The 26,717-nt window shown below is 43.7% G+C and overlaps 1 protein-coding gene across 3 annotated transcripts; it reads left to right on the top strand.

Annotated features, from left to right (window-relative positions):
• Nucleotides 1-26,306, top strand: LOC120017501 (suppressor of fused homolog). Of its 3 annotated transcripts, XM_038960292.1 has the most exons (13): nt 1-375; nt 808-942; nt 12,216-12,352; nt 14,968-15,110; nt 15,245-15,330; nt 15,444-15,516; nt 15,674-15,830; nt 18,293-18,395; nt 18,922-19,056; nt 19,307-19,445; nt 19,533-19,601; nt 24,409-24,546; nt 24,759-26,306. In XM_038960292.1, exons 1-12 carry the CDS (start codon nt 224-226, stop codon nt 24,496-24,498), a joined length of 1,419 nt encoding a protein of 472 aa, XP_038816220.1. In that variant the 5' UTR covers nt 1-223; the 3' UTR covers nt 24,499-24,546; nt 24,759-26,306. The 3 variants fall into 3 exon arrangements, with proteins under 3 accessions (XP_038816220.1, XP_038816221.1, XP_038816219.1); XM_038960293.1 differs by having other exon boundaries at nt 15,677-15,830; nt 24,409-26,306; XM_038960291.1 differs by having other exon boundaries at nt 24,409-26,306.
• Nucleotides 26,307-26,717: the final 411 nt, after the last annotated feature.

Below are 26,717 nucleotides of genomic sequence, written 5' to 3'. Positions count from 1 at the left end.
AAGTTTTCATAGGTGGAGCGAGCAACAAGTCACGCAGTTGAGTAGGGCAAGGAACAGGGGGCCGATAGTAAAAAAAACATATTGGAAGCAATATCAACAAAAACAAAAAATACAGGGACTGTTTCATCAACCAACACTAAACCAAGGGACCCTTTCTTATCTTCGCGAAGAAAGTAATTTCTGTCGCCCTTTCAGGTATTACCACATTTTAAAAAAAGCTGGGATGGACGAGGTGCGGCCTATCAACGGACCAGCAGCAGCCCCTGGGTTGGCGTCAATCTTCCCCCCGGGTCTGCAGGCAATCTACGGGGAATGCAGGCGCCTCTACCCCGACCAGGCCAACCCCTTACAAGTTACAGCCATTGTCAAATACTGGTGAGGAGATGGCTAACGACGTCTTATTATGGATACATTTCTTTGCAACAACGTTGGATTCCTCGAAAGCTAGCTAGGCTAACTTGGATTGCAATGTTGTTAGTTACGTTAGCTAACATAATATATGTTGAAAACGCTACGGTTAGTTACCTAGCTTGCTAGTCAGAGAAAACATGTGATGTGATTACTCTTTATTGTTGACCAAATTACCAGTGAGGAATGGGGCTGGAGAAATTTAACATTAACCACTAAACGCCTACAGAGTTTGTAAACAAACAATGGTGTGTAAATCGCCTCATATTTTGGGTTGTGAGTGCAACTATTAGATAGTTGTCCTAAGCTTATTAGACATTAAATAATCAATGGTTATATAATTATTTAAAATGGGAGTAAATATTGCAGATCGCACTTATCAGTGGTGTGTCTCTACAGGTTAGGGGGTCCTGATCCATTGGACTACATCAGTATGTACCGTAACGTGGGCTGTGCAGCGCAGGATGTACAGGAGCACTGGCACTACATCAGCTTCGGACTCAGTGACCTGTATGGAGACAACCGAGTACATGAGTAAGTATTGTACGTCAGGTTAAAGCTCCATCAGACCAGGTTACTAAGAACACACACACATGGTTTGTGCAGCTGTTGTTAACTCATTTTCACTCCTTTGTATCATCCTGCAGAATCAACATTGAGACACTAACACACTCCACTTGTATTTTTCTTGTTCCTCTAAAGCAGTTATGTCAAGCCAACAGCTTTCACCCCCGTTTGTAGTGTTCTTGATTAGACTTGCCAGCGCTGAACATATTATTTTCTGTTATATAAATTACACAACTTTCTCCAGGTCTAGAAAGACCTCAGGAAAGTGGTGTAATTTAAATAAAACCAGAGAGGAAGAGGCAAACTTTAGGCTACTCTGGTGAATTTACGAGGCATACAAGATGAGATACAGATTACCAAGACATAGGCATACCGTGGTTCTTTCTGCCTGCCCCCTCCTCTTTCTCCCTTGTGCTGGCAGCATCACATTAGTGGAAACCAAGACCGTTCTCTGGGCAGGCCTGATTGTCGGGGACAATTTTAGCTAACCTTAACCTAATTCTCCTACCCTGCTGCGTAAGTTCTCCTAACCTGCTACAAAAAGGCAATTATGCTACTCAAAACTGGGAGACCCGTCCTCAGAATAGTCTTGGTTTCCAGTAATGCAATACAGCCTCGCGCTGGCCCACCTGCTCTTTCTCTTCGCTAATGATGCCGAGTGTGTGTTCAGTTTTCGGTCTGTTGCGTTTTAGAATTTCCTAGCCTATTCATTGATGATAGGCCGTGCTTTACTGAAGTTGCAAGACATTAAAAGCCAAGAAATTCTGATCAAATCTAATTTGCATAATACATAATGTAAAAATCTGACTAAGATAGAGATATCTGTTTTTTGCATGGGGCTGTGTCTCAATGGCGGCCTTCAGCATCTGCGGTGCAAGGTGGCCGAGCTACGGCTATTAGGCCCATGATCTACTATGGTTAGGCCCACAAACTACTATGACCACTCCATGGAGAGATGAGACTCTCACGAACACGATGGTGTTCTCCGTTTTGCTCTTCGACCCCCACAAGTGTCACGGAATCATTGCATTTACATTTAAGTCATTTAGCAGACGCTCTTATCCAGAGCGACTTACAAATTGGTGCATTCACCTTATGATATCCAGTGGAACAGCCACTTTACAATAGTGCATCTAAATCTTTTAGGGGGGGGGGGGGGGGGTTAGAAGGATTACTTTATCCTATCCTAGGTATTCCTTAAAGAGGTGGGGTTTCAGGTGTCTCCGGAAGGTGGTGATTGACTCCGCTGTCCTGGCGTCGTGAGGGAGTTTGTTCCACCATTGGGGTGCCAGAGCAGCGAACAGTTTTGACTGGGCTGAGCGGGAACTGTACTTCCTCAGAGGTAGGGAGGCGAGCAGGCCAGAGGTGGATGAACGCAGTGCCCTTGTTTGGGTGTAGGGCCTGATCAGAGCCTGAAGGTACGGAGGTGCAGGGGTTTAATGGCACAGGCAGGGAGCCCAGCCAACAGCGAGTTGCAGTAATCCAGACGGGAGATGACAAGTGCCTGGATTAGGACCTGCGCCGCTTCCTGTGTGAGGCAGGGTCGTACTCTGCGGATGTTGTAGAGCATGAACCTACAGGAACGGGCCACCGCCTTGATGTTAGTTGAGAACGACAGGGTGTTGTCCAGGATCACGCCAAGGTTCTTAGCGCTCTGGGAGGAGGACACAATGGAGTTGTCAACCGTGATGGCGAGATCATGGAACGGGCAGTCCTTCCCCGGGAGGAAGAGCAGCTCCGTCTTGCCGAGGTTCAGCTTGAGGTGGTGATCCGTCATCCACACTGATATGTCTGCCAGACATGCAGAGATGCGATTCGCCACCTGGTTATCAGAAGGGGGAAAGGAGAAGATTAATTGTGTGTCGTCTGCATAGCAATGATAGGAGAGACCATGTGAGGTTATGACAGAGCCAAGTGACTTGGTGTATAGCGAGAATAGGAGAGGGCCTAGAACAGAGCCCTGGGGGACACCAGTGGTGAGAGCACGTGGTGAGGAGACAGATTCTCGCCACGCCACCTGGTAGGAGCGACCTGTCAGGTAGGACGCAATCCAAGCGTGGGCCGCGCCGGAGATGCCCAACTCGGAGAGGGTGGAGAGGAGGATCTGATGGTTCACAGTATCAAAGGCAGCCGATAGGTCTAGAAGGATGAGAGCAGAGGAGAGAGAGTTAGCTTTAGCAGTGCGGAGCGCCTCCGTGACACAGAGAAGAGCAGTCTCAGTTGAATGACTAGTCTTGAAACCTGACTGATTTGGATCAAGAAGGTCATTCTGAGAGAGATAGCAGGAGAGCTGGCCAAGGACGGCACGTTCAAGAGTTTTGGAGAGAAAAGAAAGAAGGGATACTGGTCTGTAGTTGTTGACATCGGAGGGATCGAGTGTAGGTTTTTTCAGAAGGGGTGCAACTCTCGCTCTCTTGAAGACGGAAGGGACGTAGCCAGTGGTCAAGGATGAGTTGATGAGCGAGGTGAGGTAAGGGAGAAGGTCTCCGGAAATGGTCTGGAGAAGAGAGGAGGGGATAGGGTCAAGCGGGCAGGTTGTTGGGCGGCCGGCCGTCACAAGACGCGAGATTTCATCTGGGGAGAGAGGGGAGAAAGAGGTCAAAGCACAGGGTAGGGCAGTGTGAGCAGAACCAGCGGTGTCGTTTGACTTAGCAAACGAGGATCGGATGTCGTCAACCTTCTTTTCAAAATGGTTGACAAAGTCATCCGCAGAGAGGGAGGAGGGGGGGGGGGGGGGGGGGGAGGAGGATTCAGGAGGGAGGAGAAGGTGGCAAAGAGCTTCCTAGGGTTAGAGGCAGATGCTTGGAATTTAGAGTGGTAGAAAGTGGCTTTAGCAGCAGAGACAGAAGAGGAAAATGTAGAGAGGAGGGAGTGAAAGGATGCCAGGTCCGCAGGGAGGCGAGTTCTCCTCCATTTCCGCTCGGCTGCCCGGAGCCCTGTTCTGTGAGCATTGGTATGACTTTTAAAACAATCTCCCCCTCCGGGCTTAGACTCTAAAGTATTGATTGCTAGGCATACAAATAAGATGATTTCTTAATACGTTTGAAACAAGGTCCAGTTGTGGCTGCAACCGGACTAGATTGTGAACGACTCTTGGCGGAATGCATTGCTTGACTGCCGTGAGGGTGAAAAGTAGCCTGACGACTCGTACCGTCGTTCGCTACATACTGCTGCAGAGAAGAAAGTAACGTCTGTGGCATAGCGTTTGGCCGGAGCCTGGGTAACCAGGCATGGTGACAATCAGTCGTTTGCGAACTGCAGCCCCCCAAACGATGAGTTTGAGTTTGTTAAGCAGAGGCTGTGTACAATGCCTTCGGGAAAGTATTCAGACCCCTTGACTTTTTCCAAATTTTGTTACTTATTCTAAAATGTGCCTTAAACAAGTTTGTTATGAAAGTTCATGTTTACCTTCAAATGGCACTCCTGTGAAGTAGTGACGCGCGACATACACCTAGTTTCTTGAAACAAGTCAAATTTTGTTATGGTACAGCCTTATTCAAAAATGTATTTTCCCCAGCAATCTACACAGAATACCTCATAATGACAAAGTGAAAAAGGTTTTTAGAAGTGTTTGCAAATGTATTAAAAATAAAAAAAAACATGAAAGGCACCTAAAGACTCTCAGACCATGAGAAACAAGATTCTCTGGTCTGATCAAACCAAGATTGAACCCTTTGGCCTAAATGCCACGGGTCACGTCTGGATGAAACCTGGCACCATCCCTACCGTGAAGCATTGTGGTGGCAGCATCATGCTGTGTGGATGTTTTTCAACGACAGGGACTGGGAGACCGGCAAAGTACAGAGAGATCCTTGATGAAAACCTGCTCCAGAGTGCTGAAAATTGCTCTGCAGCAAAACTCCCCATCCAACCTGACAGTGCTTTGAGGATCTGCAGAGAAGAATGGGAGAAACTCCCCAAATACAGGTGTAACAAGCTTGTAGGTCATATCCAAGAAGACTCGATGCTGTAATCACTGCCGAAGGTGCTTCAACAAAGTACTGAGCAAATGGTCTGAATACTTAGGTAAATGTGATATTTCAGTTTTTTATTTTTGATACATTTGCAAAAAATTCTAAACTAGTTTTTGCTTTGTCATTGTGTGTAGATTGATGAGGGGGGGAAACAATTTAATTAAATTTAGAATAAGGCTGTAACGTAACAAAATGTGGAAAAAGTATAGGGGTCTGAATACTTTCTGAAGGCACTGTTTTTGTTCTACAAAGCTGTGTCCATAAAATTCAATAATCAATTAATTGCAGTCATTCTTGGACCATGCGATAAATTAGCTGTTCTAAACATGTATTTTGTTTCTTTATGCTCATGATCTATTTTCCTGTGCGTATATGGCAGATAGTTGGTGGTCAGATCATGTCTCTGGAGTCGCTGAGCCGGAGGAATGTGCAATGCTATTGATCCAGCTGTAGGACTCATTGCGGCCAGCGCTAGTAGGTCAAACCCATATCTCAGTCGGTGAAACAAATGACTAAAATCAGGGTTCGCACTAGAGGTCGACCGATTAATCGGAATGGCCGATTTCAAGTTTTCATAACAATCGGTAATCGCAATTTTTGGACACTGATCATGGCCGAGTGGTTTAACGGGTGGTTTAACAAGCGCATTCGTGAAAAAAGCACCGTCTTTGCACCTATGTGCACCTAACCATAAACATCAACGCCTTTCTTAAAATCAATACGCAAGTATATATTTTTAAACCTGCATATTTAGTTAATATTGCCTGCTAACATGCATTTCTTTTAGCTAGGGAAATTGTGTCACTTCTCTTGCGTTCTGTGCAACAGAGTCAGGGTATATGCAGCAGTTTGGGCCGCCTGGCTCATTGCGAACTGTGTGAAGACCGTTTCTTACTGACAAAGACAACCAACTTCGCCAAACGGGGGATGATTTAACAAAAGCGCATTTGCGAAAAAATCACAATCGTTGCACGAATGTACCTAACCATAAACATCAATGCCTTTCTTAAAATAAATACACAGAAGTATATATTTTTAAACCTAAATATTTAGTTAAAAGAAATCCAGGTTAGCAGGCAATAACTAGGGAAATTGTCACTTCTCTTGCGTTCATTGCACGCAGAGTCCGGGTATATGCAACAGTTTGGGTCGCCTGGCTCGTTGCGAATTTTACGTAGTTATGACATAACATTGAAGGTTGTGCAATGTAACAGCAATATTTAGACTTATGGATGCCACCCGTTAGATAAAATGTGGAACGGTTCCGTACTTCACTGAAAGAATAAACGTTTTGTTTTCGAAATGATAGTTTCCGGATTTGACCATATTAATGAGCTAAGGCTCGTATTTCTGTGTGTTATTATGTTATATTTAAGTCTGCTTTGATATTTTATAGAGCAGTCTGACTGAGCGGTGGTAGGCAGCAGCAGGCTCGTAAGCATTCATTCAAACAGCACTTTCGTGCGTTTTGTCAGCAGCTCTTCGCAATGCTTCAAGCATTGAGCTGTTTATGCCTATCAAGCCTATCAACTCCTGAGATTAGGCTGGTGTAACCGATGTGAAATGGCTAGCTATTTAGCGGGGTGCGCGCTAGTAGCGTTTCAATTGGTGACGTCACTCGCTCTGAGTCCTTGAAGTAGTTGTTCCCCTTGCTCTGCAAGGGTCGCGGCTTTTGTGGAGCGATGGGTAACGATGCTTCGAGGGTGGCTGTTGTCGATGTGTTCCTGGTTCAAGCCCAGGTAGGGGCGAGGAGAGGGACGGAAGCTATACTGTTACACTGGCAATACTAAAGTGCCTATAAGAACATCCAATAGTCAAAGATATATGAAATACAAATGGTAGAGAGGGAAATAGTCCTATAATAACTACAACCTAAAACTTCTTACCTGGGGATACTGAAGACTCATGTTAAAAGGAACCACCAGCTTTTATATGTTCTCATGTTCTGAGCAAGGAACTTAAACGTTAGCTTTTTTACATGGCACATATTGCACTTTTACTTTCTTCTCCAACACTTTGTTTAATGCATTATTTAAACCATATTGAACATGTTTCATTATTTATTTGAGGCTAAATAGATTTTATTGATGTATTATATTAAGTTAAAATAAGTGTTCATTCAGTATTGTTGTAATTGTCATTATTACAAATAAATAAATAAATAAAAAAATCGGCCGATTCAATCGCTATCCGATTTTTTGGGTCCTCCAATAATCGGTATCGGTATCGGCGTTGAAAAATCATAATCGGTCGACCTCTAGTTTGCACAAGGTGCTTAAACTCTGAAATTCATGTACCTTGAAAATCAGACATTTTCTCAAGTTGGTTCTTGAAAACTACTTGAATTAAAATGGAGAACAGAAAATTATCAAATATGTTAATATGGAAAATATTAGAAATGTATTGGTCTTGCAAATTAATTTCCAGGCAGCCAACCAAGTTTTATTTCCTCACGTGTTTTGCACGCTGGTTGCCAGGTGAGCTCGCTTAATCCACCCAGACTGCCACTCAGCCAGGCAGGTACAGAACTGACTGATTAGGCGCCGCCAAACGTCACATTGACAGCTGGAATGTACATTCAATCCTGCCTGGCAGGAAATTGATGTTTATTAATGGGTTTTGCCAGACCCAACCAGGGATTTAGTGGAGAGTAAATGCCATATATGCACCTTTTTATTTGTAAATTAGTTTACTCAACTTTTTATTTAGTTAATTATCATTTACCCACTTTTTATTGTGTTCCCAGCGTTGATCAACGCTCAGAAGGCTTCTTGATCTGAGTTCTAATCGCGCTTCCCTCTGTGAATGAGTGGAATCATGAATGATTCATGTATCCTCATTATGTTTGCCTGCTCCCCCGGATTTTTCTTGTTAGCAGTGCATTCATTCACCACTCTGCCCAATGGAAAACTCCACCCACGACATAGGCCAAGATGTGAAACGAACTACCTTAGCCCAGGCCTACAGTGGCGAGAGATACCTCGACTCCTGCCGTTTCAACAGACATCCCCCAAACAAAAACCCCTGACTCTCGAGAATAAGTGTATAACTGGTAAATAGTCGCTGATAATTCAGTCAATGTCTAGCTAGCTAGGCAGCTCAAGGGCTCTGGCTATTAGCCAGGTAGCTAGCTATAACTAGCTGGCTAGAAAGATGACGTTAGAAGCTAAAGTTGAACGGAGCCTGACCTCAGCAGGAGCAGTTTGCTGAAATTAAGCTAGCTAGAATCACAAAATGGGTTACTAAACTCAGCAAAAAAAGAAATGTCCCTTTTTCAGGACCTTGTCTTTCAAAGATAATTAGTAAAAATCCAAATAACTTCACAGATCTTCATTGTAAAGGGTTTAAACACTGTTTCCCATGCTTGTTCAATGAACCATAAACAATTAATGGACATGCACCTGTGGAACGATTGTTAAGACACTAACAGCTTATGCAATTAAAGTCACAGTTATGAAAACGTAGGCCACTAAAGAGGCCTTTCTACTGACTCTGAAAAACACCAAAAGAAAGATGCCCAGGGTCCCTGCACATCTGCGTGAACGTGCCTTAGGCATACTGGAAGGAGGCATGAGGACAGTAGATGTGGCCAGGGTAATAAATTGCTATGTCCGTACTGTGAGACGCCTAAGACAGCGCTACAGGGAGACAGGACGGACAGCTGATCGTCCTCGCAGTGGCAGACCACGTGTAACAACACCTGCACAGGATCGATATATCTGAACATCACACCTGCGGGACAGGTACAGGATGGCAACAACAACTGCCCGAGTTACTTCAGGAACGCACAATCCTTCCATCGGTGCTCAGACTGTCCGCGATAGGTTGAGAGAGGCTGGACTGAGGGCTTTGTAGGCCTGTTGTAAGGCAGGTCCTCACCAGACATCACAGGCAACAACGTCGCCTATGGGCACAAACCCACCGTCGCTGGACCAGACAGGACTGGCAAAAAGTGCTCTTCACTGACGAGTCGCGGTTTTGTCTCAACAGGGGTGATGGTCGGATTCGCGTTTATCGTCCAATGAATGAGCGTTACACCGAGGCCTGTACTCTGGAGGGGGATCGAGATGGAGGTTCCGTCATGGTCTGGGGGCGGTGTGTCACAGCATCATCGGACTGAACTTGTTGTCATTGCAGGCAATCTCAATGCTGTGCGTTACAGGGAAGACCTCCCTCATGTGGTACCCTTCCTGCAGGCTCATCCTGACATGACCCTCCAGCATGACAATGCCATACTGCTCGTTCTGTACGTGAATTCCTGCAAGACAGGAATGTCAGTGACCTGCCATGGCCAGCAAAGAGCCCAGATCTCAATCCCATTGAGCACGTCTGGGACCTGTTGGCTCGGAGGGTGAGGGCTAGGGCCATTCCCCCCCAGAAATGTCTGGGAACTTGCAGGTTCCTTGGTGGAAGAGTGGGGTAACATCTCACAGCAAGAACTGGTAAATCTGGTGCAGTCCATGAGGAGGAGATGCATTGCAGTACTTAATGCAGCTGGTGGCCACCACAGAGAGCCTAGGTTAGTAGTACAGTGGTACCCAAACTTGAGGCCCCAGAGAGAGTCTTTCATCTTTTCAAACACATTAGTAACTTGTTTCTCTTCAAATGGGTATAGAATACAATATTTTAAAGTCAACTAAGGGCCTGTTACACTGTCAGAATTCACTACCATGTCATTGTGTTGGGACAGCCTGTGGGACCTAACATTTTGTGAAATATAAAGACAATTTATTTATAAAGACAATTTAATATTATCATGTACACTGAACAAAAATATAAACGCAACATGCAACCATTTCAAAGATTTTTCTGATTTACAGTTCATATAAGGAAATCAGTCAACTTCATCATTACTGACTTATCACTCATGTATAGTGGGGCAAAAAAGTATTTAGTCAGCCACCAATTGTGCAAGTTCTCCCACTTAAAAAGATGAGAGAGGCCTGTAATTTTCATCATAGGTACACTTCAACTATGACAGACAAAATGAGGGAAAAAAATCCAGAAAATCACATTGTAGGATTTTTAATGAATTTAATTGCAAATTATGGTGGAAAATAAGTATTTGGTCAATAACAAAAGTTTATCTCAATACTTTGTTATATACCCTTTGTTGGCAATGACAGAGGTCAAACGTTTTCTGTAAGTCTTCACAAGGTTTTCACACACTGTTGCTGGTATTTTGGCCCATTCCTCCATGCAGATCTCCTCTAGAGCAGTGATGTTTTGGGGCTGTTGCTGGGCAACACGGACTTTCAACTCCCTCCAAAGATTTTCTATGGGGTTGAGATCTGGAGACTGGCTAGGCCACTCCAGGACCTTGAAATGCTTCTTACGAAGCCACTCCTTCGTTGCCCGGGCGGTGTGTTTGTGATCATTGTCATGCTGAAAGACCCAGCCACGTTTCATCTTCAATGCCCTTGCTGATGGTAGGCTTTGTTACTTTGGTCCCAGCTCTCTGCAGGTCATTCACTAGGTCCCCCCGTGTGGTTCTGGGATTTTTGCTCACCGTTCTTGTGATCATTTTGACCCCACGGGGTGAGATCTTGTGTGGAGCCCCAGATCGAGGGAGATTATCAGTGGTCTTGTATGTCTTCCATTTCCTAATAATTGCTCCCACAGTTGATTTCTTCAAACCAAGCTGCTTACCTATTGCAGATTCAGTCTTCCCAGCCTGGTGCAGGTCTACAATTTTGTTTCTGGTGTCCTTTGACAGCTCTTTGGTCTTGGCCATATTGGAGTTTGGAGTGTGACTGTTTGAGGTTGTGGACAGGTGTCTTTTATACTGATAACAAGTTTAAACAGGTGCCATTAATACAGGTAACGAGTGGAGGACAGAGGAGCCTCTTAAAGAAGTTACAGGTCTGTGAGAGCCAGAAATCTTGCTTGTTTGTTATTGACGAAATACTTATTTTCCACCATAATTTGCAAATAAATTCATTAAATATCCTACAATGTAGGCCTCCCGGGTGGCGCAGTGGTCTAGGGCACTGCAGCGCTAGCTGTGCCACCAGAGTCTCTGGGTTCGAGCCCAGGCTCTGTCGCAGCCGGCCGCGACCGGGAGGTCCGTGGGGCGACGCACAATTGGCCTGGCATCGTCCGGGTTAGGGAGGGTTTGGGCGGTAGGGATATCCTTGTCTCATCGCGCTCCAGCGACTCCTGTGGCGGGCCGGGCGCAGTGCACGCTAACCAAGGGGGCCAGGTGCACAGTGTTTCCTCCGACACATTGGTGCGGCTGGCTTCCGGGTTGGAGGCGCGCTGTGTTAAGAAGCAGTGCGGCTTGGTTAGGTTGTGCTTCGGAGGACGCATGGCTTTCGACCTTCGTCTCTCCCGAGCCCGTACGGGAGTTGTAGCGATGAGACAAGATAGTAATTACTAGCGATTGGATACCACGAAAATTGGGGAGAAAAGGGGGTAAAATGTATTTTATATATTTTTTTTTAAATCCTACAATGTGATTTTATGGTATTTTTTTTCTCATTTTGTCTGTCATAGTTGAATTGTACCTATGATGGAAATTACAGGCCTCTCTCATCTTTTTAAGTGGGAGAACTTGCACAATTGGTGGCTGACTAAATACTTTTTTGCCTCACTATGTAGTGAAACTTGTATTATTGAGTAGATGAATAGTGTTTTTTTTTTATTAGGTTGTGGTGATATACTGCCTTCTGGTGGCGACTAGAAACAATTGCATAATAGGAACTATTACATATTGATGGTCCTTGTAAATACATTTTAGTGCTTTGAAAAAGACCTACAAACCCTGTAAAATGCACATGACTGGAGTTGATGCGCAAGGAATCAATTATTTTGGAGTAGACTCTTCACTACGTTACCATCGTTAACAGTTGGAAAAATGACAGAGGAAGGCGAATACTTTGAGAAGTTAAATGACAAGGAAATGTAAACTTTGCGCGGTGGAAGTGAGGTACAGTAATGGTAGTACAGGTGCAATGTTTAACTATTTGGAAGAGACCCAAACCGTTGCATTGTGAATTAATGTGTAATTTTACGAATGTTCTTATAGTTTAAACGTTAAGAACTTTTTTCATTTGTCACATCCCTATTGGAGTAATGGAATTAAGCTAACGGGAAGGCTAATCTGTATTGGGTTTGTGTTGTCGTGGGTTGTGTTGACTCTTGGTCAAATAAGGACGGCCCAGGGTTTGTTATTTTTGAGAGGAAGACACACACATGCACACCAGAAGAGAGAGGTGGGTTAGACAGCTTGAATTAAGTGTGTGTATTCCATATGTGTATTGTCAGGTTTACAGGTCAGGAAGGCCCCAGTGGCTTTGGCTTTGAGCTGACGTTCAGGCTGAAGAGAGAGGTGGGAGAGACCGCACCCCCTACCTGGCCGGCTGAACTCATGCAGGGCCTGGCCCGCTACGTCTTCCAATCAGGTAAGAACCCAGGCTCTGTGTTTGTGTCTAGTGTGCAAGGGATTTAGTAATTACGGAAGGAAGGATGGGAGATGGTCAGTTATCCACCAATTATAAACCCGGCGCTCGGACCGTTTTGTTACTCTCCACCACACACAGCACAGAGGGCTCCGCTACCCCCATATTGAGAGTTTGACGCATGTCAATATTTGTAACCTTATGTCGCTCTACGTCAGTGACGTTTCGCTTAAAGGGAGCACTCCAGCTTCCAATTGACTCCTTTCAACGCCTTGCTTCTCCACCTCAACTTCCTCATGTAGCCTGTAAAAGAGAATGTGTTCTCAGTCAGCTTACCTGGTAGAATAACGGCCAAATAGAAGTAAATGCCGGGGACAAGTTAATGCAGGCAAACTTCAATCCGTTTTACCTCATTTCTATCAGCATGTCACGTGCAACCAGGGGGGAAAAAAACTCTAGACCACCTTTACTCCACAAACACAGATTTTTATTTTATTTTTGTTTTACCTTTATTTAACTAGGCAAGTCAGTTAAGAACAAATTCTTATTTTCAATGACGGCCTAGGAACAGTTGGTTAACTTCCTTGTTCAGGGGCAGAACGACAGATTTGTACCTTGTCAGCTCGGGGATTCGATCTTGCAACCTTTCGGTTACTAGTCCAACGCTCTAACCACTAGGCTACGCTGCCGACTATAGATGCATACAAAGCTCTCCCCCGCGCTCCATTTGGCAAATCTGCCCATGATTCTATCCTCCTTAAGCAGGAAGTACCAGTGACTCGCTCAATACGGAAGTGGTCAGATGACGTGGATGCTACACTACAGGACTGTTTTCCTAGAACAGACTGGAATATGTTCCGTTATTCATCCAATGGCATTGAGGAGTATACCACCTCACCCATGATTGGCTGAGATGAGTGGGCTGGACATGCCGAGAGATGAGTTCGGATTGGTCTGCCATGTAGCACGCTTCTGTCGATAACATGAGCTAGTCGGTATGTGTAGGTAATCCTTTTTAACACGGCTTTTTTGGAAAGATATCACATAGTACAACTGCATAAGGGTTGCTCTCCACTTTCAGGAGGACCGAGTTTTTAAATCAGTGTAATTAGGGTATGATAGCTAATTCTGGCGTTTGATTGTCGAAAAGACAACATAGAAGGCTGTTGTATGAAAGACTTTTCGCTCTAAGGTCAACCATGGCATCCGTGATAGAGAGGGAGAAGCGTCCTTCCATGTTTACGGGTAAGATAGTCTAGCTAGCTACATTTTCATATATTACACATTTCATCGAAGTCGTTTTCAAGTTAATGTACTGTTAGCTAGCTAGCTAACATTAGCTGGCTGGCTTGTTAGCTAACGTTACGTGTATGATCTGTGCAGTAATATTATTCATATCTCAGAGCCATTTGCATTGCTACTTATAGCCTAATGTTAGCTAGCTAACAATGAACCTTGTTGGTTAGCTACCTACAGATTCATGCAGAGTAGTAATGTTATGAGTTGGGATTATGGTTCATTGTTTAGCTAGCTAGCTAAATATCTAAACAATGGACTCCACTATGCAAGTAACCATTTCAATAGAATGTTCATGATGTCACTGCAACAACTGTCGATAGACGTAGCCAGAGCGAATTTACCAGCTATCTACTCCGATTTCAGAGCACTGACTGTGCAGAATAACTTTAGAATTTATGAACGCTCAACACCCGTTGAATATGGCCAGTGTCAGTAAACGTTGGCAAAAAAAGTATAATTCAATTGTTGCCAGCAGCACAGTTGCAGGCTCCAACACTCTGGATCACATAAAACAGCCTAACCAGCTCTGCTAGTGTGAGTAAAATGGTCAGAGTGAGCTGTTCTGGAAGTAGCTAGCAAGCTAGCCAACTTTAGCCAGTTAGCTTGGGTGCTTGACTACTGCTGTTAGGTCTGAACGCTCCGAGATTGAAGCGCTCTGAATTTACGAACGGACGATCTGACAACGCTCTTAGTTTTCGAACGCCCAGAGCACACTCTTGCGCTCCAAATTAAATTTACGAACACACCCGTAGTATAAACCAGCCTTTAGTCTTGAAATCTTTGGTTGTTTAGTGAATGGCCTCGCATGTAAATACTTAGAGATGGGTGGGGTTAAAGCTTAAGAGGGTGTGAACGATACTCAATGGGTGTAGACAAAGAAGAGTTCTTCAGTAAGTGTACCAAAACATTCAAGGGCCATTTTCTGGAAAGTGAGGTTACAAGTTTATCAACTTTCAAAGCAGAATTACTTTCCCATTGTTCCTCAACTGTAGTGTATGATATACCATGTTCTAGCTCTGAGTCTCTCCTTTTATCCAATGTAAAAAAACACAGTTTAAAAGTTGCTACATAAGGCAGAATTGAGCCGGTCGGTCACAAATCTGGAAAAAGTAAAGGGGTCTGAATACTTTCCGAATGCACTGTATACACACACTCCCTTTTTTCCTCACTTTCTCCTATCATTCTTACCATCAGACTGAAAGAAAAGTCTGATGGTCTTTTCTCGTTTGCTGTTAGACTAGTGATGAGAAAACTGTAACGTATTTTCCAATATATCACAGAGTTGTCTTTGACATCCATGTCTCTCCTCTCTCCTGTAGAAAACACATTTTGCAGTGGAGACCACATATCGTGGCACAGTCCCCTGGACAACAGTGAGTCTCGTATCCAACACATGCTGCTCACTGAGGACCCCCAGATATCGCCGGTCCACACACCCTTCGGCCTGGTCAACTTCCTGCAGGTGAGCTAATCTAGCCCCAGGCTCTCCGGTCTACCCCCTCAACTCCCTCCGTTGAGTCTATAATGGCCTTCTGTGTGTGTTCTTTTACCCTCTTTCTTTTTTTTCTGTGTGTTAACTCCCTCTCCTCTCTGTAGATTGTGGGTGTGTGTACAGAAGAGTTGCAGGCGGCCCAACAGTGGAACGGCCAGGGAATACTGGAGCTTCTCCGAGGGGTCCATGTGTGAGTTTGAAATATGAGATACCTCCCTGCCCAGACTACCAGTCTTATTTCACATTAACCCAGTGTGACCGAGTCCATGATTCTCTTTTCTCCTCCATGCCGTCTGTGTTCAGTGCCGGAGGACCCTGGTTGATAACTGACATGAGGAGAGGAGAGACCATGTTTGACATCGACCCGCATTTACAAGTAAGGCTTTGATGAGTTACTTTTGTCTATTAATTCAAATTGTATTTTCATTCAAACAGCGCCACCTGCTGGTTCAGTCCCCACAATGTGTTTGAGTGTGCGTTAATGTGTGTGTGGGCTAGTGTTAAGGTTTGCGTGTGTGTTTGCTCATCCTAAGCAGGAGCGTGTGGACCAGGGTATAGAGACAGAGGGATCCAACTTGAGTGGCGTGAGCGCAAAGTGTGTGTGGGACGACCTCAGCCGACCGTCCGAGGATGAAGAGGACAGCCGCTCCATCTGTATAGGATCTCAGCCACGAAGACTGTCGGAGAAAGGTATAACACACACACACACACCTAACTTATATCCCTATACAATTCTAATGGGCCCTCATAGATCTGACCTGGGTTGTGTCAGTTAGGATCACCACTTTATTTTAATAATGTGAAATGCCAGAATAATAGTAGAGTGATTTCCGCTTTTATTTATTTCATCACATTCCCAGTGGGTCAGAAGTTTACATACACTCAATTAGTATTTGGTAGCATTGCCTTTAAATTGTTTAACTTGGGTCAAACGTTTTGTGTAGCCTTCCACAAGCGTCCCACAATAAGTTGGGTGAATTTTGGCCCATTCCTCCTCACAGAGCTGGTGTAACTGAGTCAGGTTTGTAGGCCTCCTTGCTCGCACACACTTTTTCAGTTTTGCCCACAAATTTTCTATAGGATTGAAGTCAGGGCTTTGTGATGGCCACTCCAATACCTTGACTTTGTTGTCCTTAAGCCATTTTGACACAACTTTGGAAGAATGCTTAGGGTCATTGTCCATTTAGAAGACACCTTTGCGACCAAGCTTTAACTTCCTGACTGATGTTTTGAGATGTTGCTTTAATATATCCACATAATTGTACTTCCTCATGATGCCATCTATTTTGTGAAGTGCACCAGTCCCTCCTGTAGTAAAGCACCCCCACAACATGATGCTGCCACCCCCGTGCTTCACGTTTGGGATGTGTTCTTCGGCTTGCAAGCCCCCCCTCCCCCCTTTCCTCCAAACATAACGATGGTCATTATGGCCAAACAGTTCTATTTTTGTTTCATCAGACCAGAGGACATTTCTCCAAAGTAAGATCTTTGTCCCCATGTGCAGTTGCAAACCGTAGTCTTTTTTATGGCGGTTTGGAGCAGTGGCTTCTTCCTTGCTGAGCAGCCTTTCAGGTTCTATCGATATAGGACTTGTTTTACTGTGGATATAATTACTTTTGTACCTGTTTCCTCCAGCATCTTCACAAGGTCCTTTGCTGTTGTTCTGGGATTGATTTGCACTTTTTGCACCAAAGTACGTTCATCTCTATAAGACAGAACGCGTCTCCTCCCCGAGTGGTATAACGGCTGCGTGGTCCCATGGTGTTTATACTTGCATACTATTGTTTGTACAGATGAACGTGGTACCTTCAGGCGTTTGGAAATTGCTCTCAAGGATGAACCAGACTTGTGGAGGTCTACAATTGTTTTTTCTGAGGTCTTGGCTGATTTCTTTTGATTTTCCCATGATGTCAAGCAAAGAGGCAGTGAGTTTGAAGGTAGGCCTTGAAATACATCCACAGGTACACCTCCAATTGACTCAAATGATGTCAATTAGCCTATCAGAAGTTTCTAAAGCCATGACATCATTTTCTGGAATTCTCCAAGCTGTTTAAATGCACAGTCAATTTAGTGTATGTAAACTTCTGACCCACTGGAATTGTGATACAGTGAATTTTAAGTGAAATAATCTGTCTGTTAACAAGAAATTTGTGGAGTGGTTGAAAAAATAGTTTTAATGACTCCAACCTAAGTGTATGTAAACTTCCGACTTCAACTGTACATACATACATACATACATACATACATACATACATACATACATACATACATACATACATACATACATACATACATACATACATACATACATACATACATACAGTGCCAGTCAAACATGTGGACACACCTATTCATTAAATGGTTTTTCTTTATTTTTACTATTTTCTACTTTGTAGAATAATAGTGAAGACATCAAAACTATGAAATGACACATGGAATCATGTAGTAACCAAAAAAGTGTTAAACAAGTCAAAATATATTTGAAGTAGCCACCCTTTTCCTTGATGACAGCTTTGCACACTCTTGGCATTCTCTCAACCAGCTTCACCTGGAATGCTTTTCCAACAGTCTTGAAGGATTTCCAACATATGCTGTGCACTTGTTGGTTGCTTTTCCTTCACTCTGCGGTCCAACTCATCCCAAACCATCTCATTTGGTGAAATAGCCCTTACACAGCCTGGAGGTGTGTTGGGTCATTGTCCTGTTGAAAAACAAATGATAGTCCCATTAAGCGCAAACCAGATAGGATGGCATATCACTGCAGAATGCTGTGGAAGCTATGCTGGTTAAGTGTGCCTTAAATTCTAAATAAATCACTGACAGTGTCACCAGCAAAGCACCCCCACACCATCACTCCTCCATGCTTCACGGTGGGAACCACACATGCAGAGATCATCCGTTCACCTACTCTGCGTCTCACAAAGACACGGCGGTTGGAACCAAAAATCTAAAATTTCCACTCATCAAACCAACGGACAGATTTCCACCGGTCTAATGTCCATTGCTTGTGTTTCCTGGCCCAAGCAAGTCTGTTCTTCTTTTTATTGGTGTAGTGGTTTCTTTGCAGCAAATCTATTGCTCCTTACGGAGTGATTTTGTGTCCTAATGTTACTGTATGTCCAACAACTAACCCAATGGTTTGTCCACTGCAGATACCGAGCAGATCAGAGAAGCCCTGAGGAAAGGCCTGGAGTTCAACACCAAATCAGCACTACCCCCTATCAACTCCCAGAAACAAGGACACGACAGGCCTCAGTGAGTACATACCCGCGCAGTGCAGCTGCTGTTTACTCACTTTCCCGCTCTAAATGTTCATTCTGAGTCAGCATTGAGGCACACACACGCCACTCTTGTTTTTCTCTCTTTCCTCTCAAGCGGTGATGTCACATCAACAGCTTTCACCCCCTCCTTTGTAGTGTTCTCTAGAGTAGACTGTACACATGCACACACCTCCCCTTAACCCAGCCAGAGACCACGCCATGAGACCCAAGTGTGCACACAGTATTGGGACATTGAACAACACATGATAGGTGTGTGAAATTGTATGTGGTAGAATTCGCCCCCTGGTTTCTCCGTAGACAAACAATGGCCATTTGCAGCGCCAGCCGTATCACAGGTAAGAGAAAGACGAGATGAGGGGTTAGGTGCTTATGCACATGTCCAGTTCCACAGCAAACTCGTTCACACACTTTATAGGGAGCTACACGCCACCATGGGACTTGTTTCCCCTGAACGTAAAGTGGTCATTTAAATCTCTTTCTGACTCCCCTTCTTTCTCTAGAAGTCGTAAGGACAGTCTGGAGAGTGAGAGTTCGGCGGCCATCGTTCCTCACGAGCTAGTTCGTACCAGACAACTGGAAAGTGTTCATTTGAAATTCAACCAGGAGTCAGGAACACTGCTGCCCCTCTGTCTCAGGTACACACACACACACACTGGAGTTGGGGGTGAGTCTGGGTCTTCCCACATACATACAGATTACATTAAAACAAGACCAGGGTCATCTGAGCCCTTTGTGTGTGAAAGCGGGTGAGATTGGGAGTGGCGTGTGAGAGAGAGAGACGAAGGGTGAGAAGAAGCAGGTTCTCCAATCCAGCAGACTTCTTACATACAAGTATGTATTCAGTGACGTTTAATGATTGTTGTGCTGGTCATCTTCCATGATTAGGGGTCGTTTGCTCCATGGTAGACACTTCACCTATAAGAGTATAAATGGAGACACGGCCATCACCTTCGTATCCACTGGAGTGGAGGGGGCCTTTGCTACTGAGGAACACCCGTACGCAGCACATGGACCCTGGCTACAGGTAAACACACACACACTGGCTCCTGGTACACACTGCTTCAAGTGCATACTTGCTGCATGTACTTATGTTACCATATCTCCTCCTCAGATATTGCTGACTGAAGAGTTTGTTGAACAGATGCTTGGCGACCTATCGGAGCTCAACACTCGAGAGGAGGTGAGGGAAACACCTTTTACCATTCTTTACAGGGTTAATATAAAGAATGGAGTGGCTGCGGATCCGAGTTCTCTGGAACCCTCTTCCCGACAGCTGAAGGTACGAAGCTTCTGCGCATGTGTGGGATTCTCTACTTTACGCACAGCACACTCTGCTCTACTCGTTCGTCTGCTCAGAGAACAGGCTACTCCGTGTGATGAATTGAGAATGGTGTTTGTTTAATCAAGTTAGATCAAAGCTCAATCAATGTCTACGTGATCAACGATAGTATTCTACACAAGAGAATATAATACAATATAAGATTACTGTAATACAAAAACACCACATTTTCTTAGGAGATTTATGGATTGTGCGAGTGGTTGCATTTTTCTTTAATGTGGCCAAAATTCAACTGTGCACTAGTGTAGGCATAATACAGTGCCTTCAGAAAGTATTCATACCCCTTGACTTATTCCACATGTTGTTGTTACATCCTGAATTCAAAATGGATTAAATTAATTAAATTTTTCCACTTATCTACACACAATAACCTATAATGACACAGTGAAAATGTGCTTTTAGAAACTGTAGCAAATGTATTGAAACTGAAATATCTAATTTACACAAGTATTCAGTCAGTACTTTGTAGAGGCACCTTTTGCATTCATTACAGCTGTGAGTCTTTAAGAGTCTCTAAGAGCTTTCCACACCTGGATTGTACAACATTTGCCCATTTAAAAATATACACTGCTCAAAAAAATAAAGGGAACACTTAAACAACACAATGTAACTCCAAGTCAATCACACTTCTGTGAAATCAAACTGTCCACTTAGGAAGCAACACTGATTGACAATACATTTCACATGCTGTTGTGCAAATGGAATAGACAAAAGGTGGAAATTATAGGCATTTAGCAAGACACCCCCAATAAAGGAGTGATTCTGCAGGTGGTGACCACACACCACTTCTCAGTTCCTATGCTTCCTGGCTGATGTTTTGGTCACTTTTGAATGCTGGCGGTGCTCTCACTCTAGTGGTAGCATGAGACGGAGTCTACAACCCACACAAGTGGCTCAGGTAGTGCAGCTCATCCAGGATGGCACATCAATGCGAGCTGTGGCAAGAAGGTTTGCTGTGTCTGTCAGCGTAGTGTCCAGAGCATGGAGGCGCTACCAGGAGACAGGCCAGTACATCAGGAGACGTGGAGGAGGCCGTAGGAGGGCAACAACCCAGCAGCAGGACCGCTACCTCCGCCTTTGAGCAGGAGGAGCACTGCCAGAGCCCTGCAAAATGACCTCCAGCAGGCCACAAATGTGCATGTGTCTGCTCAAACGGTCAGAAACAGACTCCATGAGGGTGGTATGAGGGCCCGACGTCCACAGGTGGGGGTTGTGCTTACAGCCCAACACCGTGCAGGACGTTTGGCATTTGCCAGAGAACACCAAGATTGGCAAATTCACCACTGGCGCCCTGTGCTCTTCACAGATGAAAGCAGGTTCACACTGAGCACATGTGATAGACGTGACAGAGTCTGGAGACGCCGTGGAGAACGTTCTGCTGCCTGCAACATCCTCCAGCATGACCGGTTTGGCGGTGGGTCAGTCATGGTGTGGGGTGGCATTTCTTTGTGGGGCCGCACAGCCCTCCATGTGCTCGCCAGAGGTAGCCTGACTGCCATTAGGTACCGAGATGAGATCCTCAGAGCCCTTGTGAGACCATATGCTGACATGTACATTTGTGGCCTGCTGGAGGTCATTTTGCAGGGCTCTGGCAGTGCTCCTCCTGCTCAAAGGCGGAGGTAGCGGTCCTGCTGCTGGGTTGTTGCCCTCCTACGGCCTCCTCCACGTCTCCTGATGTACTGGCCTGTCTCCTGGTAGCGCCTCCATGCTCTGGACACTACGCTGACAGACACAGCAAACCTTCTTGCCACAGCTCGCATTGATGTGCCATCCTGGATGAGCTGCACTACCTGAGCCACTTGTGTGGGTTGTAGACTCCGTCTCATGCTACCACTAGAGTGAGAGCACCGCCAGCATTCAAAAGTGACCAAAACATCAGCCAGGAAGCATAGGAACTGAGAAGTGGTGTGTGGTCACCACCTGCAGAATCACTCCTTTATTGGGGGTGTCTTGCTAAATGCCTATAATTTCCACCTTTTGTCTATTCCATTTGCACAACAGCATGTGAAATGTATTGTCAATCAGTGTTGCTTCCTAAGTGGACAGTTTGATTTCACAGAAGTGTGATTGACTTGGAGTTACATTGTGTTGTTTAAGTGTTCCCTTTATTTTTTTTGAGCAGTGTATATATATTTTCAAAAATCTTAAAGCTCTGTCAAATTGATTGTTGATCATAGCTAGAAATACATTTTCAGGTCTTGCCATAGATTTTCAAACGGTTTTAGTCAAAACTGTATTGTGGCCACTCAGGAATATTCACTGTCTTTTTGGTTAGCAACTCGAGTGTAGATTTGGTCTTGTGTTTAAGGTTATTGTCCTGCCGAAAGGTGAATTGATCTCCTGGTGACTTGTGGAAAGCAGACTGAACCATGTTTTCCTCTAGGATTTTGTCTGTGCTTAGCTCCATTCCGTTTCTTTTTTATCCTGAAAAACTCCCCGGTCCTTAACGTGATACAGTCACCACTATGCTTGAAAATATGGAATGTGGTACTCAGTTATGTGTTATGTTTGGTGCAAATCCAATACAACACTTAATGTTCAGGACAAAAAGTAAATTTCTTTGCCACATTTTTTTTGTTGCAGTATTACTTCAGTGCCTTGTTGCGAACAGGATGCATGTTTTTGAATATTTGTATTCTGTACAGGCTTCCTTTTCACTCTGTCAATTAGGTTAGTATTGTGGAGTAACTACAATGCTGTTGATCCATCCTCAGTTTTCTCCTATCACAGCCAATAAAATGTTTAAAGTCACCATTGGCCTCATGGTGAAATCCCTGTGCGGTTTCCTTCCTCTCAGGCAACTGAGTTAGGAAGGACGCCTTTACCTTTGTAGTGACTGGGTGTAATGATCACCATCCAAAGTGTAATTAACACAATTAATTACACCAAAGTGTAATTAACACCAACAGCAAGGGATATTCAATGCCTGCTTTTAAATATTTTTTTACCCATCTACCAATAGGTGCCCTTTGCAAGGCATTGGAAAATCACCCTGGTCTTTGTGGTTGAATCTGTGTTTGAAATTCACTGCTAAACTGAGGGACGGTAACAGTTATCTGTATGTGTGGGGTACAGAGATGAGGTAGTCATTCTGACATCATATTGAACACTGTTATTGCACACAGAATGAGTCTGCAACGTATTATGTGACTTGTTAAGCACATTTTTACTCCTGAACTTATTTAGGCTTGGCATAACAAAGGAGTTGAATAATTATTGACTCAAGACTCCTCCATGCTTCACGGTGGGAACCACACATGCAGAGATCATCCGTTCACCTACTCTGCGTCTCACAAAGACATGGCGATTGGAACCAAAAATCTCAAATTTGGACTCATCAAACCAAAGGACAGATTTCCACCAGTCAAATATCCATTGCTTGTGTTTCTTGGCCCAAGCAAGTAAATTCTTATTTTTATTGGTGTCCGTTAGTAGTGGTTTTTTTTGCAGCAAATCGACCATGAAGGCCTGATTCACACAGTCTCCTCTGAACAGTTGATGTTGATGAACTCTGTGAAGCATTTATTTGGGCTGCAATGTCTGAGGCTGGTACCTCTAATGAACTTATCCTCTGCAGCAGAGGTAACTCTGGGTCTTTCTTTCCTATGGCGGTCCTCATGAGAGCCAATTTCCTCATAGCACTTGATGGTTTTTGCGACCTGCACATGAAGAAACTTGCAAAGTTATTGAAATTTCCCAGATTGACATAAGGAAATAAATTCCACAAATTAACTTTTAACAAAGCACACCTGTTAATTGAAATGCATTCCAGGTGACTACCTTGTGAAGCTGGTTGAGAGAATGCCAAGAGTGCAAAGCTGTCAACAAGGCAAAGGGTGGCTACTTTGAAGAATCTCAAATATGAAATATTTTGATTTGTTTTACACTTTTTCTTGCTTACTACATGATTCCATATGTGTTATTTCATAGTTTTGATGTCTTCACTATTCTACAGTGTAGAAAATAGTAAAAAAAAAAAAAAAAAACCTGGAATGAGTAGGTGTGTCCAAACCTTTGACTGGTACTGTATATACATTTGCAAACATTTCTAGGAACCTGTTTTTGCTTTGTCATTATGGGGTATTGTGTTCAGATTGGGGGGGGGGGACAATTTAATATATTTTAGAATAAGGCTGTAACATAACTAAATGTAGAAAAAGTCAAGGTCCTGAATTCTTTCCGAATGCACTATAATTCAAATCAACACTCATAAATGCATATTTCCATGAAACTGATTGAGGTCAAAAGTTTGGTATGCAGATGCTGCATGGACGTTTCACCAGTAAAACTTGGAGAATTATCACTCACGATTGACGGTGAGAAATGTGAAGGGAGGGTGACCATGAACATGTGTGCATAAAGTAGAGGTAAAGAAATGCATGCGCCGAATGTGATTAGGATCTCTGGCTCTTGGGAAGGCTTCCGGGGGGGGACTACCTATGGATCTGCATCCTCGGCCTATAAAGAAGCTGTTCTGTAATATTACGGTTGCAAAATTACAGAAAAGTTCCTTGATTTTTCAGAAATCCTGGTTTGAGGATTACGGTAATAACCAGGGAAGGAAAAACCCTGCAAAGTTTCTGGAATTTTAACTTTGTTCTGGGTCTATCATTAAATGTTTTTCTCCTGTTTTGATTCCTCCTTCCAGACCAAGTTACCGAAAGAATATAGCTGGCCAGAGAAGAAACTGAAGATCTCGGTCCTGCCTGACTCTGTGTTTGACAACCCTCTGCAGTGAGACTGGGATCCACTCCTCTTTTCAGAATACTCTGGACCTCCTTACACAGTCAGTTCCCATGGATGGACCTGTTCACCCAGCCTTTAAATGTGTCATGTTCATTAGGACAAATTGTAGCAAAGTGTTTTGCAACAGAATATGAAAGCAAGTTTTTATTTTTTTATATTGGACATGTTCAGATAGTAGCTCCTGTAACACACACGTTTCGGACATTTCTCTCTCATTTTGTGCCTACTGAACACAACCATGCTCTTTTCCAGGGGCTCTGGTCTGCCTTGTATACCCAGGGCGAGAGAACCTGACCCAGCTACTGCAGGATGTCTATCACATCTTCCTTTGACTGTAGACTGTTACTGCCTTCTGTCCAACCCACCTTTTTCTACTGGGTTTTTCAACCCTTTAGAAACATCTGTAAATGTTCTGGAAACCTGTTTCTCCAAATAGCTGCCTTGTTAGATGAGACGTGGTTGCCATGCCTTGTGAATGGGTCAAATGTCTAGTTATGAGACATCCACTAGAGTCGATAAGTTTGTAACACAAGCAAAGATGCAGTGTCAGTTGATTTAGTTCAAACATATGTTTGTTTCAGTGGAATTTTGTTTATTTCAATGTGTTCATGAATGTCGCTAATTATAACTGGTGAGGTAAAAAATGATGAAAAACGATACCAAATCGATTCATTTTTAATTGTTGATCATCTCTCCTTGCCGTTATCGTTCACCTGATGAGATCTTATTTTTATTTTGTCTGGGCAAGAAAAGTTTGACCCCTGGCAAAGGGTGCCATTTTGGATGCCGACTCTGTGAAAATCAATCAAACCACATAATCCTCTCATTCTATTGTGTCTGTCAAATCTTAGTTCTCCCTCTTTGCCAAGAGAGACCAATTATTTTATTGAGTAATATTTTTTGTGTTTATTGTTTTCCCTTCATTTGATTTAGATCAAGATTACCCTATTCTGTGACTTGCTCATGAAATGTATGGCTAAAGCTCTACGACCACTTAACTACTATCGGTGGAAAGATTGTGTTTGTAAGAGTTTTTATAAGGGCTGAGAGAGAGTGAAACACGGGAGAGTGTATCATAGAACGTCCCATGTGGCCACACAAAGTTTAGTATAACTTTCTCACTGATTAACAGTTACTGTATTGTGTTTCTTGTCCTTAATTGAATCGGAGTTGATAGAACTCACGCTAATTCCCCCCATCTCTGTGTTTGTTTTTAGGAGGCCAATAGAACTTGTCAAACCCTTGGTCGACTCCACGTTTCTGATCAATACTTTCTTGGGAACTCATTCTTTTAGTTTTGATACCAAAGCCAAAACTTGTGATACTTTGTCCTTTTATCACTGTCACAATGCGTGTCAACTGTTACATGAATTGTGTTCTCGTAGATTGACTCTCGCTGCCGTTTCAGTCTACCAAGGCCTTTGTGTTTAGACTAAATGTATTGTCTAGACTATCCACTGCCTACTGCTCCTGTATTTTAATGTACATCGGTTTCAATCAAGGGCCTCGGTCTTCATACAGCATCCCAGATATCTCTAATGCCATGACTGCATTCCATAGCTAGATAGTCAACATGAGCTAAGTAACTCTTTCTTCTCTTTCTACAGTGGCCTCCTGTTCACTATGTATTTTACTATGTCTTTCTGTTTCTATTCCTGAGTGAAAATGTAAAAGAGCTTTTTATTAGGGCATTTTTGAAAGGTGAGTTTTGTAGTACTGTTATTTTATAATGAGTGAATGAATTACTGAACTGCCTGTTTCTATGTAATCACAAGTGCATTAAACGTAAATGTACATTAACGTCAGTGGTTTTTGGTCTAATGGTCTATTGACATACTACGGTGTAAATAAATGGAAGACATGCTTTGGTAACTACGAAGTATATATATATATTTTTTAAATATGAGTGAGAGCCAGCAAGATGCACATGATGCATCCACTGTAGAGGGAGAGAGGGAGCAATAACGTGGTGCGCATATCTACACGTGATGAACTATGCAATTTTCGGTAACCGCTTTTGGGCACTAATTTCAGAATGACTGGCTGAGAAGTATCCAAAAGTACCGGTGAATCTCTTTAATTGTTTCCATATATTGAGTATATAATTAGATATGTAGAAAGGTGTATTGAATATTTTGGTATTGTTTTGACATGGGAGATTCTCAATTGGGCAAAAGTTCATCCTCTTGTCGACGACTCCGTCCTCCTTTA

The sequence above is a fragment of the Salvelinus namaycush genome, chromosome 22 (genome assembly GCF_016432855.1).
Source record: "Salvelinus namaycush isolate Seneca chromosome 22, SaNama_1.0, whole genome shotgun sequence".
Taxonomy (NCBI): domain Eukaryota; kingdom Metazoa; phylum Chordata; class Actinopteri; order Salmoniformes; family Salmonidae; genus Salvelinus; species Salvelinus namaycush.
Note: the sequence above shows the minus strand (reverse complement) of the source record. Positions and strands in the feature narration are given on the sequence as shown.

What these genes read in the sequence shown, in the direction of transcription:
- LOC120017501 (XM_038960292.1), top strand. Translation starts at nt 224, where the DNA reads ATGGACGAGGTGCGGCCTATCAACGGACCAGCAGCAGCCCCTGGGTTG. An exon ending in CAAGGACACGACAGGCCTCA is followed by an intron (nt 18,396 to 18,921) that starts GTGAGTACATAC and finishes TTCTTTCTCTAG; the next exon opens with AAGTCGTAAGGACAGTCTGG. An exon ending in CTGCTGCCCCTCTGTCTCAG is followed by an intron (nt 19,057 to 19,306) that starts GTACACACACAC and finishes TTCCATGATTAG; the next exon opens with GGGTCGTTTGCTCCATGGTA.